The 12,464-nt window shown below is 34.3% G+C and overlaps 2 protein-coding genes across 2 annotated transcripts; one reads left to right on the forward strand and one right to left on the reverse strand.

The window, feature by feature from the left end:
- Positions 1 to 1,372: 1,372 nt before the first annotated feature.
- LOC139873061 (probable LRR receptor-like serine/threonine-protein kinase At1g53440) lies at positions 1,373 to 8,365 on the forward strand. Its single transcript, XM_071860991.1, has 24 exons — positions 1,373 to 1,605; positions 2,424 to 2,604; positions 2,818 to 2,889; positions 3,041 to 3,109; positions 3,196 to 3,267; positions 3,353 to 3,424; positions 3,517 to 3,588; positions 3,681 to 3,752; positions 3,840 to 3,911; positions 3,998 to 4,069; positions 4,165 to 4,236; positions 4,334 to 4,402; positions 4,510 to 4,575; positions 4,690 to 4,749; positions 4,828 to 4,869; positions 4,967 to 5,016; positions 5,112 to 5,467; positions 5,930 to 6,131; positions 6,213 to 6,347; positions 6,450 to 6,571; positions 6,661 to 6,871; positions 6,968 to 7,205; positions 7,286 to 7,436; positions 7,830 to 8,365. Exons 1-24 carry the CDS (start codon positions 1,479 to 1,481, stop codon positions 8,196 to 8,198), a joined length of 3,024 nt encoding a protein of 1,007 aa, XP_071717092.1. The 5' UTR covers positions 1,373 to 1,478; the 3' UTR covers positions 8,199 to 8,365.
- On the reverse strand, positions 8,320 to 11,618 carry LOC139873062 (uncharacterized). Its single transcript, XM_071860992.1, has 7 exons — positions 10,801 to 11,618; positions 10,063 to 10,302; positions 9,722 to 9,811; positions 9,414 to 9,563; positions 9,220 to 9,344; positions 8,976 to 9,105; positions 8,320 to 8,681 (listed from the first exon to the last, which is right to left on the reverse strand). The coding sequence occupies exons 1-7, from the start codon at positions 11,368 to 11,370 to the stop codon at positions 8,556 to 8,558; spliced, it is 1,431 nt and encodes a 476-aa protein (XP_071717093.1). The 5' UTR covers positions 11,371 to 11,618; the 3' UTR covers positions 8,320 to 8,555.
- Between the last annotated feature and the right edge of the window lie 846 nt (positions 11,619 to 12,464).

Below are 12,464 nucleotides of genomic sequence, written 5' to 3' on the forward strand. Positions count from 1 at the left end.
GAAAATAATCAGGGGATAATTTGATTATTTTGTGTACATCTAAGTAAAAATATTCATTTTTCGTGAATAATTTGAATCGAAAATTCATCCGTTTATTTGTTTCCGTTTTGCATTTTGATTAAACTTTTCGAAGCTTCTTTTAACCTTTAAAGTTCCATATATGTTAGGTAGATATGAAACGTAGGTAGTTTTCATTTGATAACTTAAGTATAGACAAGAAAGACATAGGTTGTGGGTGATATTTAATTTTCATAAGATGTTTTTAGTTCAAAGGTCAATACTCAATCTTTAAATATGTAAACTGTTATTACTTATTACAGTACATACATATCAAAAGTGTCCGATCGCACTCAATTTCTTTTAAAGGTTAAACGGAAATGTGACCCATCTTCCTATAATTATAAGGAGTAAGGAGTATTATACGGAGTAATTTGTTATTTTATTTTTTAACAATTCCGTATTGTTTTCATTATCAAATATTTAAGTTGAACGTAATGAAAAGCACGAACAATTAACACCTATGCATACATACTCTCTTAAAATCATTTTCCAGTTAGTATCATTTATTATTTAGTATTTATAATTTATTTACTTTTGGTGTAAACCAGAAAAAAAATATGAGAAATTTTATGATTAAAAAAATTTAATAACAATTTCCTACAAAATATCTGCATGGTCTAATTAAAATAACTTTTCATCTTTTACTTCTCTTTACATAATTCAATGGAGGCTTCGTGAAGTGTTTCTATAGGAGTTAAAGTTCTACACTATTTCTCCTTATTTCGAATATTCCTTGATTACCATTTTCATAAGCACGAATACCTTATTTGGCATTCTAAACCGGCATAAAGATTTGAAAAGTCTTTAGCGCTTTTATAATATATTTGCGATTCTTCTCAATTTGTAATCCATTATTTTATTAGTACTGCTAATTTGTAACGTATGCTATAAAAATATTACTCCGTATAATTTGATCGTTATAAATTTCTGATTAAAGATATATTAGTTCACTCAAAATTAACATAAAAAAATCCAGTCAATAATATGACATTCAAGTTGGTCCAATCATATATATTACTTTAACCTTTCTTTCTCATGCTTAATTCTGGTAATTTTATTGGTACGTGATTAAATTTTTGTACAAAATATGGGTGAATGTAACATTCTCTATTTCTCTTTTCGATTATTCATTATGGAGTATGTTTATTTATATACGGAGTATATAAAGTCAAAGGTCAATATAACCCCGTGATATTTAGTTGACTAATGGTCAAAATCATGGACAAGTACATACATACATAAATCATCATGGACAAGTATATACATACAGTTTCTGTTTGTTAATTTTAAATATAATCTTCACAAACACACACATCCATTTTTAATTTTCAACTTCTTAACTCACTCTCAAAAACCATAAATCATCAATTTCTAATAATCATCATCACCGGCACAATTCTGGTTTACGAAGTCCGTCAATGACGTCATGTAACCGGAGACCGGCAACGGCGAGGGCCGGATTAACATACCTCTCCGCTATTCTGTCTATATTGTCAATTCTGTGTGATTTTAGATCTGCTGCTCAACTTTTGCCAACAGAAGAAGGTTTAACATCATTCTCTTTTAATTCTTCATTTCTCTGCTTCTACAAGTTAAAATTCGTTAGTGCACAATTGTGAATATGTGTGTTTGTTAATTTAAAAAAAAAAAAAAGCTAGTGTAAGTTAACTGAATTTGTTAGAGCAGGAATTGAACTACTAACAGAATCAACGAACTACCTGGAAAGTTGTTTCCTAATTTTTAGATATTAACGTGTTTTAATTGATTATATTAATAATAATTATATTATATTTGATTGTTGTATAATTTTATCTGCTACAGAATGAACAGAATTATCATATCCTTTATGTGTCAAACAGTATATTGAATAGAAAGAAGAATAGTCTTTGGATATTAAAGTGAATACGTGGTGCTCATTCTTATTATTATTTTTCTTTCTAGTTGTTGTTTTCTTTGATTTGTGTTTGATTAAATCATTATTAAAGCTTAACTAACTTTTAGAAAAATCAAAACAAAATACCTAAAATAAGTTTAGACTTTCTAACACATTTTTTCTGACTTGGAAACTTTTGGTTGGTGGGTGATACAGTTACGGCTGATTGCCTGTGGTCAACTGGTCAAACATACTACAGTAGTAGTATTTTATACGGATCAATAAAATAATGATCTGTTCTGGTCAAACATGCAACTAAAAATAAATAAATTAATACAAGTAAAGTTGGATTTGAACACTATATCAGGCCAAAAGTTACAAAGTTTATTCTTCTTTGGCTGAATTGTATGATGGATGGACAGGATGGTAATTGTAGATAACTATGCATTTGTTTAAATTTCATTGTTGTTTTTATTATGATGTACAACAGTTGATGCTCTCCAGACAATAGCTTCGAGGCTACAGATAAGGGATTGGCGAGTTGCTAGGAATTCATGCAGCGAAGGTGGTGGTCTTAATAATACGATTTCTTCAAACAACCTAGGGCTTATAGTTTTCGGCAGCAATGTAACCTGCAACTGTAGCACCACTGAATGCCACATTACTCACATGTGCGTATATATCATTTTACATTACATTATTTCCTATATATTATGAACAGATAGATAGATATGTAGGTAAATGGGGTGACATTACCACAAGTTACCTTGAAAAACCAGATACAATGCAGTAATGAAATTACAAGGCAGGACTTATATTTGGGATGTTAGTATATATTTTGTATTAATGTTTTTGAGTTTTGAGTTATTAAATTTGGATTTCAGCCAGATGAAGGGACTTAACTTGACTGGAGTGTTACCCGAAGAATTTGCAAACCTCACTTTTCTACAAGAACTGTAAGCGTACATTTCCAACTTCCTATTAATTATATTGTTTCTCCGACATTAATAATTGTTCCGCTTTAGCTTCATACTGGTTTTTATTAAAAAATTACCGCTAAAAAATATACCAGTTTGGTCATTTTTATGATTTTAAGCTGTCATACAGAGATCTCACTCGCAACTATATCAGTGGACGTATTCCATCACGTTTTGCTCAGCTTCCCCTTACCATATTGTAAGAGTTATCTTTTGCTTTTACTGTCGCTTACGTTTTCTTGTGTAAGCTTGTTGAAACATTTTCCTGATATTTTTTCTTTACAGGAGTCTTTTGGGAAACCGCATTAGTGGTCCCATACCTAGTGAAATAGGTGATATCGCAACACTCGAGGAACTGTAAGTAAAGATCTTTAGACGATAAACATAACTTTATGTCGTTATCAGACTTTTCGTTATTCTTACAATCAAGACGTTATAACAGAGTCTTGGAAGACAATTTGCTTGAAGGACCACTTCCTCCAAACCTTGCTCGTCCACCTCGATTGCGAAGACTGTAAGATTACCTCGCAGTTGTAATTTCGTTAATTATATAACTGTATTGTTTATTGTTTATTCACAATGAAGAATTCAAAATTTTCTTTGCAGCCTTCTTTCTGCAAATAATTTTTCAGGGACCATACCAGAATCATTTGGCAATTTGACTAATGTAGAAGATTTGTAAGTAGTTCTTATATTTATTAGTTTATATTTTCTAGTCATCCATCAAATATATTATCCTGATGATCGATACTTCTTTACAATACTTGCAGTAGGATAGATGGGAGTTCATTATCAGGACGAATACCTAGCTTAATTGGAAACTGGACAAGAATCAAAAGAATGTAAGTACAACTTTTTTTTTAATTTTTTGTTTTGCAAACTGTTCCAGATATATGTGTTGTTCATAATAAATACCATATTCTACGCAGTGATATGCAAGGAACATCAATGCAGGGACCTATTCCGTCGACAATTTCTCTTTTGACAAATTTGACTGAACTGTGAGTTTGATTTGTACCACCAACATTATTTTTAATAACCATTGTAGTTTCCAGCCTATTAACTTATTTCGTATCTTTCATTTCAGGAGGATAACTGATTTGACTGGACCTAGTACACCCTTTCCTAATCTGCAAAATATGACGCGTATGATTAGATTGTGAGTTGATTTCATGGTTATGAGTCTTTATGGAAACAATAACTTCGAACAAAAAGTTGTAACATGTTTTATTTTTCTAATTAAATTCCTCGCAGGCACCTGAGAAATTGCATGCTTACTGGTTCAATACCTGATTACATTGGACAGATGACTCAATTGAAAAACTTGTAAGTCAACTTGTAATGTCACTCTTAAAGCTAAATTGTTCACTCTGCCTTGATATTTATTTAATAGTTAATATTTTGTTGTATTGTATTATTACAGGGACTTGAGCTTTAACAAGTTGGAAGGTCAAATACCTGAGTCAATTGGGAGGGTGCAATTCGACACCGTGTATGCAAACTAATATGAATAGATTTTGTACATAATCTATACTGCATTAAAAATCTATTTCTATTTACCAATCAAGTTTAGAACTCAATATTTTTCCATGAGTGCAGGTTTTTTAATAACAACTCCTTATCTGGAAACCTTCCTCAATGGGCATTTATCGGCAATCGAAAGATGTTAGCAATTCCCTTGACTAGTATTACTTAAATGTATAGTATATACTAATATATTGTCATAGGAATAGGATGTATATATAGATTCAAAATTTTATTACCTACCTTTTATTGCAGTGACTTATCCTATAACAACTTTGCACAAATACAACAACAAACTTGCAATCCATCTAGCTTGTAAGTTTTCCTTACTTTAACCACCTGAAAATATCATCTGCTACATTCACTTATTCGCCACTTTTAACACGTTCACAGGAATTTAGTTTCTGCCCTTTCGTCATCAGTAACAAACAACGCGTATCTTCTCATCTCCTACTTAAAATATGTTTTTCATGTTATTTTTAAGTTCTAAACTTATGCTGTTGTTGGGCTAAAAACTGCGTTTATCTTTTAGAAATGCATGGTGTATGACGGACGGACTTACTTGCAGCAATAACCCAACCTGTAAATCATTCTCTTTATGTGACTTTATTATTATATTCTTATAACTCGTATTAATTAATAATATCTAATATTACTGTTGTTAATTGACATTGCAGATTATTCTTTATTTATTAATTGTGGTGGAACCACTTTAGACTTTGATGGTAACGAATACCAACAAGACTTAACTAGTGAACAGTCTTACTTTTACCCTTCTGGTGAGAGATGGGCTTATAGCAGCAATGGTGTTTACTTGAACAACGATAACGCCCCATTTGTAGCAACTACCACAAACGTGACAGGTGGCGATTTATACAGAACTGCCCGTCTTGCTCCTACTTCGTTAAGATACTACGGATTATGTTTGAGAACGGGTAGCTATAAAGTACGCCTACACTTCGCTGAAATTATGTACACAGATGATAATACGTTCAGTAGCCTCGGAAGGCGTTTTTTCGATATATCAATCCAAGTGAGTGAGTCTGACATGCCACACTTATTCAATTATAAAATTCTTGTCCATATAATTAGGGTGTGTTTGTTACCTCTTAATTTGAATTGAACCATTCAGCATATAGCGCAATTTCTGACATCTAAATGACATGTGGTGGTTCGGCATTTAGTGTTAAAACACTCTCTTAACCAGCACCTAAAATTTTTGTAACATCTTTCTTAAAATATATCAAGAACATTTTGTTAAGCAACTATATTGAATTTTTTTCTACGTAAAAGGCTAATAAGGTAATTTTACATCATTCATAAGGTAATTTTACATCATTCATAGTGTTAATTCATAATAATTATAACTTATTATCATTCAGAACCAAATTCATTGAGAACATTTAAATCGTTCAGATTATGAAGCATTTAATACTTGATCATTCAGTTTTATCAAACGTAGCCTTAGTTACTAATATAGTTGTGTTTCATACAGGGACAATTAGTATGGAAAGACTTTAACATCAGGGAAGAAGCTAATGGTACTGGCAGGGGTATCTACAAAGATTTTGATAATATTATTGTTAATAATGGTAGCACGATAGAGATTCATTTATACTGGGCGGGTAAAGGGACTACTGCAATTCCGGATCGAGGTGTATATGGCCCGCTTATATCAGCTATCACTATAACACCAAGTTAGTAAATTTCCTTGACATTTACATTTTATGATTTCCAACATTAAAAACGAGCCTAAACGTATTTATTATTCCTTGTAGACTTTAAAATCCCGACAGATGGGCTCTCTGCTGGTGCGATAGCTGGAATCGTGATTGTTTCGTGTGCATTTGTCGTCTTGATTTTAGCTGTTCTTTGGAAGAAAGGTTATCTGGGTGGGAAAGATGAAGACAAAGGTTCGAATATCATACAATAGTTTAAAACTGTGAATTACTAGTTATAATAAATAATATAATAATAATAATAATAATTATAACCGACGCTCATTTTTGTCTCAGAACTTCGGGGGGCTCTTGAATTACAAACAGGCTATTTTAGTCTGAGACAAATCAAAGCTGCTACAAATAACTTTGACACTGCAAATAAGATCGGTGAAGGCGGATTTGGACCAGTTTTCAAGGTACATGTTTCATAATCCGTCGACAAAAAGACCATATAAGCAACAGCTTTTTAGTCTAAACACGATTTTCTCATTCATATTATCTGTAGGGTGTACTCTCGGATGGTTCTGAAATTGCTGTTAAGCAACTCTCGTCAAAATCAAAGCAAGGAAATCGTGAATTTGTGACTGAGATAGGCATGATATCTGCTTTACAACATCCCAACCTCGTTAAGCTTTATGGATGTTGTATTGAAGGTAACCAGCTGTTATTGATCTATGAGTACCTTGAAAACAATAGTCTCGCACGCGCTCTTTTTGGTAAATATTTTAACATCCTCTATTCATATATATCCTATATCCTATATATATTCACGATTCGATGATATTAATCATTTCTGTTTGAATCATCTTTAGGTAAAGACAACCAACGTCTTAATTTAAACTGGGTCACAAGACAAAAGATATGTATACAAGTAGCCCGGGGCTTAGCTTACCTCCACGAAGAATCGAGATTGAAAATTGTTCACAGAGACATAAAGGCCACAAATGTGCTTCTTGATAAGGAACTTAATGCAAAAATATCAGATTTTGGTCTGGCGAAACTTGATGAAGAAGAAAACACCCACATCAGCACACGAATTGCGGGGACAATGTGTGTGTTATCGTATATTACATTAAAACTGTATGATATGGTTTAGTATGACTTATTTATATGATTGTACATTATTTCAGTGGGTATATGGCTCCAGAATACGCAATGAGAGGATACTTGACAGATAAAGCAGATGTTTATAGCTTTGGTGTCGTTGCGTTAGAAATTGTGAGCGGAAAAAGCAATACAAATTATCGGCCAAAGGAGGAATTTGTCTACCTTCTTGATTGGGTAAAACTAACATTTTAACAGTGTTGCAGAAATCGGAATTACTCGGCGAGTAATCGGTTTTGGCAGCTCGGCAAGTACTTGGTCAATCTCAGTCAAACTTGGCCAAAGTTTGTCAAGACTTGGTCAAAATTCGGTCAAACTCAGCCAAAACTCGGGATTACTTGGAAAATCAGTCAAAATTTGGGATTACTTGGGTTAAAATTGGTCAAAAAACTGCCAAAATCGGTCAAAGTCAAACTTAGTCAACATCCGAGTATTGCTCGAGTACTTCCCGAGTTGCTGAGTACTACCTAAAAAGTCCCGAGTAGCGATTTTTGCAACCATGCATTGTAAGATTTCACAAATGTAAAACAAATAAAATTGACTCTATTTATGTGTTTGTTGAACTTGAAGGCGTATGTGTTACAAGAGCAAGGGAATCTACTTGATCTAGTGGACCCGGGACTCGGTTCAAACTACTCAAAAGAAGAGGCGATGAGAATGCTGAACATAGCTCTACTATGCACGAATCCGTCACCATCATTAAGGCCCGCCATGTCAGCAGTGGTGAGTATGCTAGACGGAAAGATTCCTGTTCAGACACAGATAGTGAAACGGGGTGCAGCCGATGCTGACATGAGGTTTAAGGCATTGGAGACGCTATCACAAGATAGTCAAACGCTAACCTCTTATGTCTCTGGGGAAAGTCAACGAACAAGGACCATATCTACTGATGCCCCATGGGTTGATTCATCATCTAGAGATAATCAATCTACCTTATAATTTATTTATATTAGGTTATATAATATGTATCTTCTGATGCATTGCATATTAATTAGAGTGTACTTATATAGAATTACCTGAATGTATAAAAAAAATGAAAAATTTGTAGGATGCTTCATACAAATGTTGAATGTGTAGTTATTTATGTGCATAATATATATAAACCTTACGAGTTTACTTGATCGGTTATCGAAACCTATAGATTAATTGTTCGTTTACATTACAACACTTTCTGAAATACATCCGGGCAAACATCTGAACATGTCTTCAAGCTCCGTGTAATACAAAAAAAAGTTGCTAGTAAGAAGCACTATATATATACACATGAACAACTTATATAGTGTCTATACTTTGTGATCAGAATTCAATGCCACTATTCAACTGAAGAGAAAAAGAAGGTTCTGTAAAATTAGTAAAAGGTGTTTCGACTCTCAATACTATCCCTGTTTTCCCAACATTCCCATTCCACTTTGACCTGCCAAGCTGCATACGCAGTAAAACAAGGATCTTAGAAGTAAAACATGTATCAACTAATGCATTGATAATGATCACAAAACCATTATTATTATAGCATTAATTTAACTACTTGAACGTTTTACCCGTGCCCCTTTTCACTAACTTTTTTCTGTATGATCATTTAGAAAATCAGCACCCAAATTTGCCCCATATAAGATTCTAAACTCAAATTGACCCAATAATTAGTAAATGGGTCAAAAACGGCAACGCTATATGAGAAGAGTATAAGAGAATAAGTAAAAATTAAAAAAAATAACATACCGATAGTGAGGCATATGCAGAAGGATGTGACACGAAAGAACAACCGCCAATGACACTTAGTTCTTCATTAAGGGAATGTACAAGTTCTGCCTTTAATCCTGGATTGCTTCCACCAAACGTCGGTTGTAGGCTGATTAAAAAAAAAAAAAAAAAAAAAAAAGGATGAATTAAACCAAAAAATAACAATTCACTAGTGTTGCAGAAATATGTGAAGTTTTGATCATAGACCCAAATTTGATTATACCTGAACTGGACAGTCGGGCGCACCATGAGACCAGATCGTTTCCAAGCCAAAGCTTGGTCAAAACCCAAAGTAAACGATTTTGTAGGCAATCGTACCATGGGTGTAATGCGTGTTCCCCACTTATTCTGCTAGAAAAATCTCTGTATCAGAAATAATTAAGGAAATTGGACTATACGATTGCACAATATTCTCACCTTGCATGAGAAACTGAACTTCATTTCTCCTGGATATTGACCTTGTGCCTGAAGCAGACCACCAAAGACGGGTAAATATGCACTGGTGGATATACCTTCACCTGCAATATAGGTGAGCTGACCATTTGGAAACTGCAAATCCAAAAACGTCTGCAAAGTGTAACATACAAAAAGGCTAAATTAATAATCAGCAAAAAGAGGCTTGGTAATTGGTATCTTTTCTAAATTTTAATCATTGTTATACTTAATAAATTACAAGATTAATAGTAGAGAAGAAATAGCATCAGTACTATTTTATTGAAACCTACACAAGCCAAAGGATTCAGACATAACATTGACATCAATAGCCATCTTCTATGCTTTGACCATACAGCTGGACAAAGAGAATGCCTTCCATTCTGAAAATCAACTAACAAGAGTATTAGAAGATGGGCAGGACGTAACTGCGTGATCATGACCATGATCACGTACTTGGAGGACAAATTGTAGTTTATATAGTATAGATACACTTTCCATATTGTATTTATCTGTAATCTGTATCAATAAATACTGCAATATATCGAACCCTACAAATGTGGAGAATTATTTCTCTAATATAAGTGGTAAATTTTCAGACCAGCATGTTAAAATGACCGGACACTGATTGTACCTTCCTGTCATAACCGTACCAAAGCAAGTGTTGTTTGGACAAATGAACGGGTAGAAGAAGAGTTGAATCACGAATGAAGAGTACTGGTCCAAGTTGAACAAGGAAAAGAGACGAATTCCCGTTTCCGGAACCGGAACTGCCTTGTGATGCTTCTACTCTCCAGAAGTCTCCCCTTGCAGCCAAAGAACTTTCGACGCCACATGTACGACTTTCAAACATCGTTGAAAGATTAAGAATTCCCTGTAAAAATATAAACCAAGTATCAGCAGTACTAACAGTCTATTACAGTCTACAAATCAGAACAAACAAATAAGAATCACTATAACACTGTGAAACATCCTAAATGTATACTGTATCAATATTTCAATCAAGAAGAATAATAATTAGTACCTAACAATTGCATACTGATTCCAAACAGTACTTCGGTTTCTTGATGTAGCCTTGTCGTTTAGTTTGCTAGTCTAGTTAATCTTTGTTCACCCTGTTGGTGGTTACGGTTGCTATTGAGGCTAGTTTTGTTAGTTTGATCACTTGTTTTGTGTGTTTGTTGAGTATGCTAGTTTTCTGGTTATTGTTCTATCATTAATGTACCGTGTTGAACTTCGGATTCGTATATTTGTATTATCCTTTTTCGAAGAAAATAAATCAAACAGTAACATAATAAAAAAATTACAAGCACAAGTAAAAATAAACAATATACTCCTTCTACTTAAATCGTTAACCTCAAGCCAACTTTACCTGAGTTCTGCCGAAAATTCCAGCAGCTTTCAAATCAAACCCTGGAACCTCATTACCACCCGAATCGTTATCTTTCACCTTATTTGTCTCCTCAAATTCAAAATCCTTAAACTGTTCCACTAATGCCCCCAAATCATCATGAACTTGCTGCACATCAACCCCTAAATTACCACCCATCTCATCATCATGTTTACCAAGTTTCAACATCGCATCATCATTCGTAAAAGGCACAGGCAAACTCCTAAAAAACTGCTGAACGACACCATCAAAATTGGCTCCAAAATCAGCCCCAACTTGCCCTAACTTATGCCCCATATCAAAAACTGCTGAAACACCATTAATTCCATGACTAGAATTCTCAACCAAAGCTCTGAAATCTTGTTTCATGAAACTAAGGGTATGAAACTCAACATCAAACAGTTGGTGTACATTAGGGTTTGGCCAATTAAAAGATGGTGGATTTATGTGTGAGTGAATTAAATCAGTAAAGCTTTGTGTGAATTTATCTGCTAAGTCTAATCCATGGCGTTGTACTTCTTCCCATGCTTCAAACGATCTCTCAACAGACATTTATATTTATATATGCGTACCAATATGTCTATAACAGTAACTGATAGCAACTGTTCAAATAAATGTATTAAAAGAAAGCAAGTGAAACCATACCGATAATGCAAAATTGAAACGAGTAACAGTTGCTGGTGACTGTTAACTCGATTAAAGTTTGAAACTTTTTTAGTGAGAAATTGAGGATGGGAATGAAACTGGATAAGAGGTTGCAAGTAAATTGTTAATGGTGGGTGGTCGTTGAATGTAAGTTTGGTATCTAACGAGGTTAAATGAGTAAAAACGCTCATAAAACAAATTGCAAGACATTGGGGGTGTATGTGGGGTAGGGGTTGGGTCACAGATAAGGATGGTATTGAGTAGGGTTTGCACCGGTTTTACGTAATTTCAAATCCGAACTCTTTTAAAAAGAAAAACTCGTCTCAAATTTGAAAACGGACCTTCGGGATTTACATTTAATTAAGAATTAGCGGGTAGACGAGTTTCTTCGCGGGTATTCAGGTCCCCGTTTAATTCGAACTATCTGGTAAACGTGTTTTTCCACTAGTAAAAATGTGAAGTAATTGATATGATCCGTTTCGGGAACGTAGAATGTAAGAGAAATTCAAATGTTAGAACTCCAGGGATGACATTGGGCCGTGTCACAAATAGAGATGCATCGGGTAGGTTTGAGCCGGTTTTAAGTAATCCTTGACCCGAACTTGAATAAAAAAACTCGTCCCAAATCTGAACCCGAACCCGCCGGATCCTCAGTTAATTACTAACTAGCGGGTAAATAAGTTTCTCCACGGGTATTCGGGTCCCCATTTAATTACAAACTATCCGGTAAACGTGTTTTTCCACGACTATTCGAGTCTTTTTCGGGTATACAGGTCGGGTAATCGGGTATACGAGCCCAGTAGTCAGGTTTATGGGTCGGATAGTCGGATGTACGGGTCGAGTATATGGACTCGGATCTTTTTTCGAGTATACGGAACGGGTAATCGGGTCTGTGTCTAAAACCATCCCCGGACTCAGACCCGCGAAAAAAATAAAAAATCATCCTCAAACCCAACCCAACACCTATTTATTCGGTCCGAAGTCAACCCAAAAATATCGAG

Source organism: Rutidosis leptorrhynchoides, chromosome 10 (genome assembly GCF_046630445.1).
Source record: "Rutidosis leptorrhynchoides isolate AG116_Rl617_1_P2 chromosome 10, CSIRO_AGI_Rlap_v1, whole genome shotgun sequence".
NCBI classification, from domain to species: Eukaryota; Viridiplantae; Streptophyta; class Magnoliopsida; order Asterales; family Asteraceae; genus Rutidosis; species Rutidosis leptorrhynchoides.

What these genes read in the sequence shown, in the direction of transcription:
- LOC139873062 (XM_071860992.1), bottom strand. Translation starts at nt 11,370, where the DNA reads ATGTCTGTTGAGAGATCGTTTGAAGCATGGGAAGAAGTACAACGCCAT. An exon ending in GTCTGAATCCTTTGGCTTGT is followed by an intron (nt 9,564 to 9,721) that starts GTAGGTTTCAAT and finishes TACACTTTGCAG; the next exon opens with ACGTTTTTGGATTTGCAGTT. An exon ending in CGCCCGACTGTCCAGTTCAG is followed by an intron (nt 9,106 to 9,219) that starts GTATAATCAAAT and finishes TTTTTTAATCAG; the next exon opens with CCTACAACCGACGTTTGGTG.
- LOC139873061 (XM_071860991.1), top strand. Translation starts at nt 1,479, where the DNA reads ATGACGTCATGTAACCGGAGACCGGCAACGGCGAGGGCCGGATTAACA. An exon ending in ATCGCAACACTCGAGGAACT is followed by an intron (nt 3,268 to 3,352) that starts GTAAGTAAAGAT and finishes ACGTTATAACAG; the next exon opens with AGTCTTGGAAGACAATTTGC. An exon ending in ACTTGCAATCCATCTAGCTT is followed by an intron (nt 4,750 to 4,827) that starts GTAAGTTTTCCT and finishes ACACGTTCACAG; the next exon opens with GAATTTAGTTTCTGCCCTTT.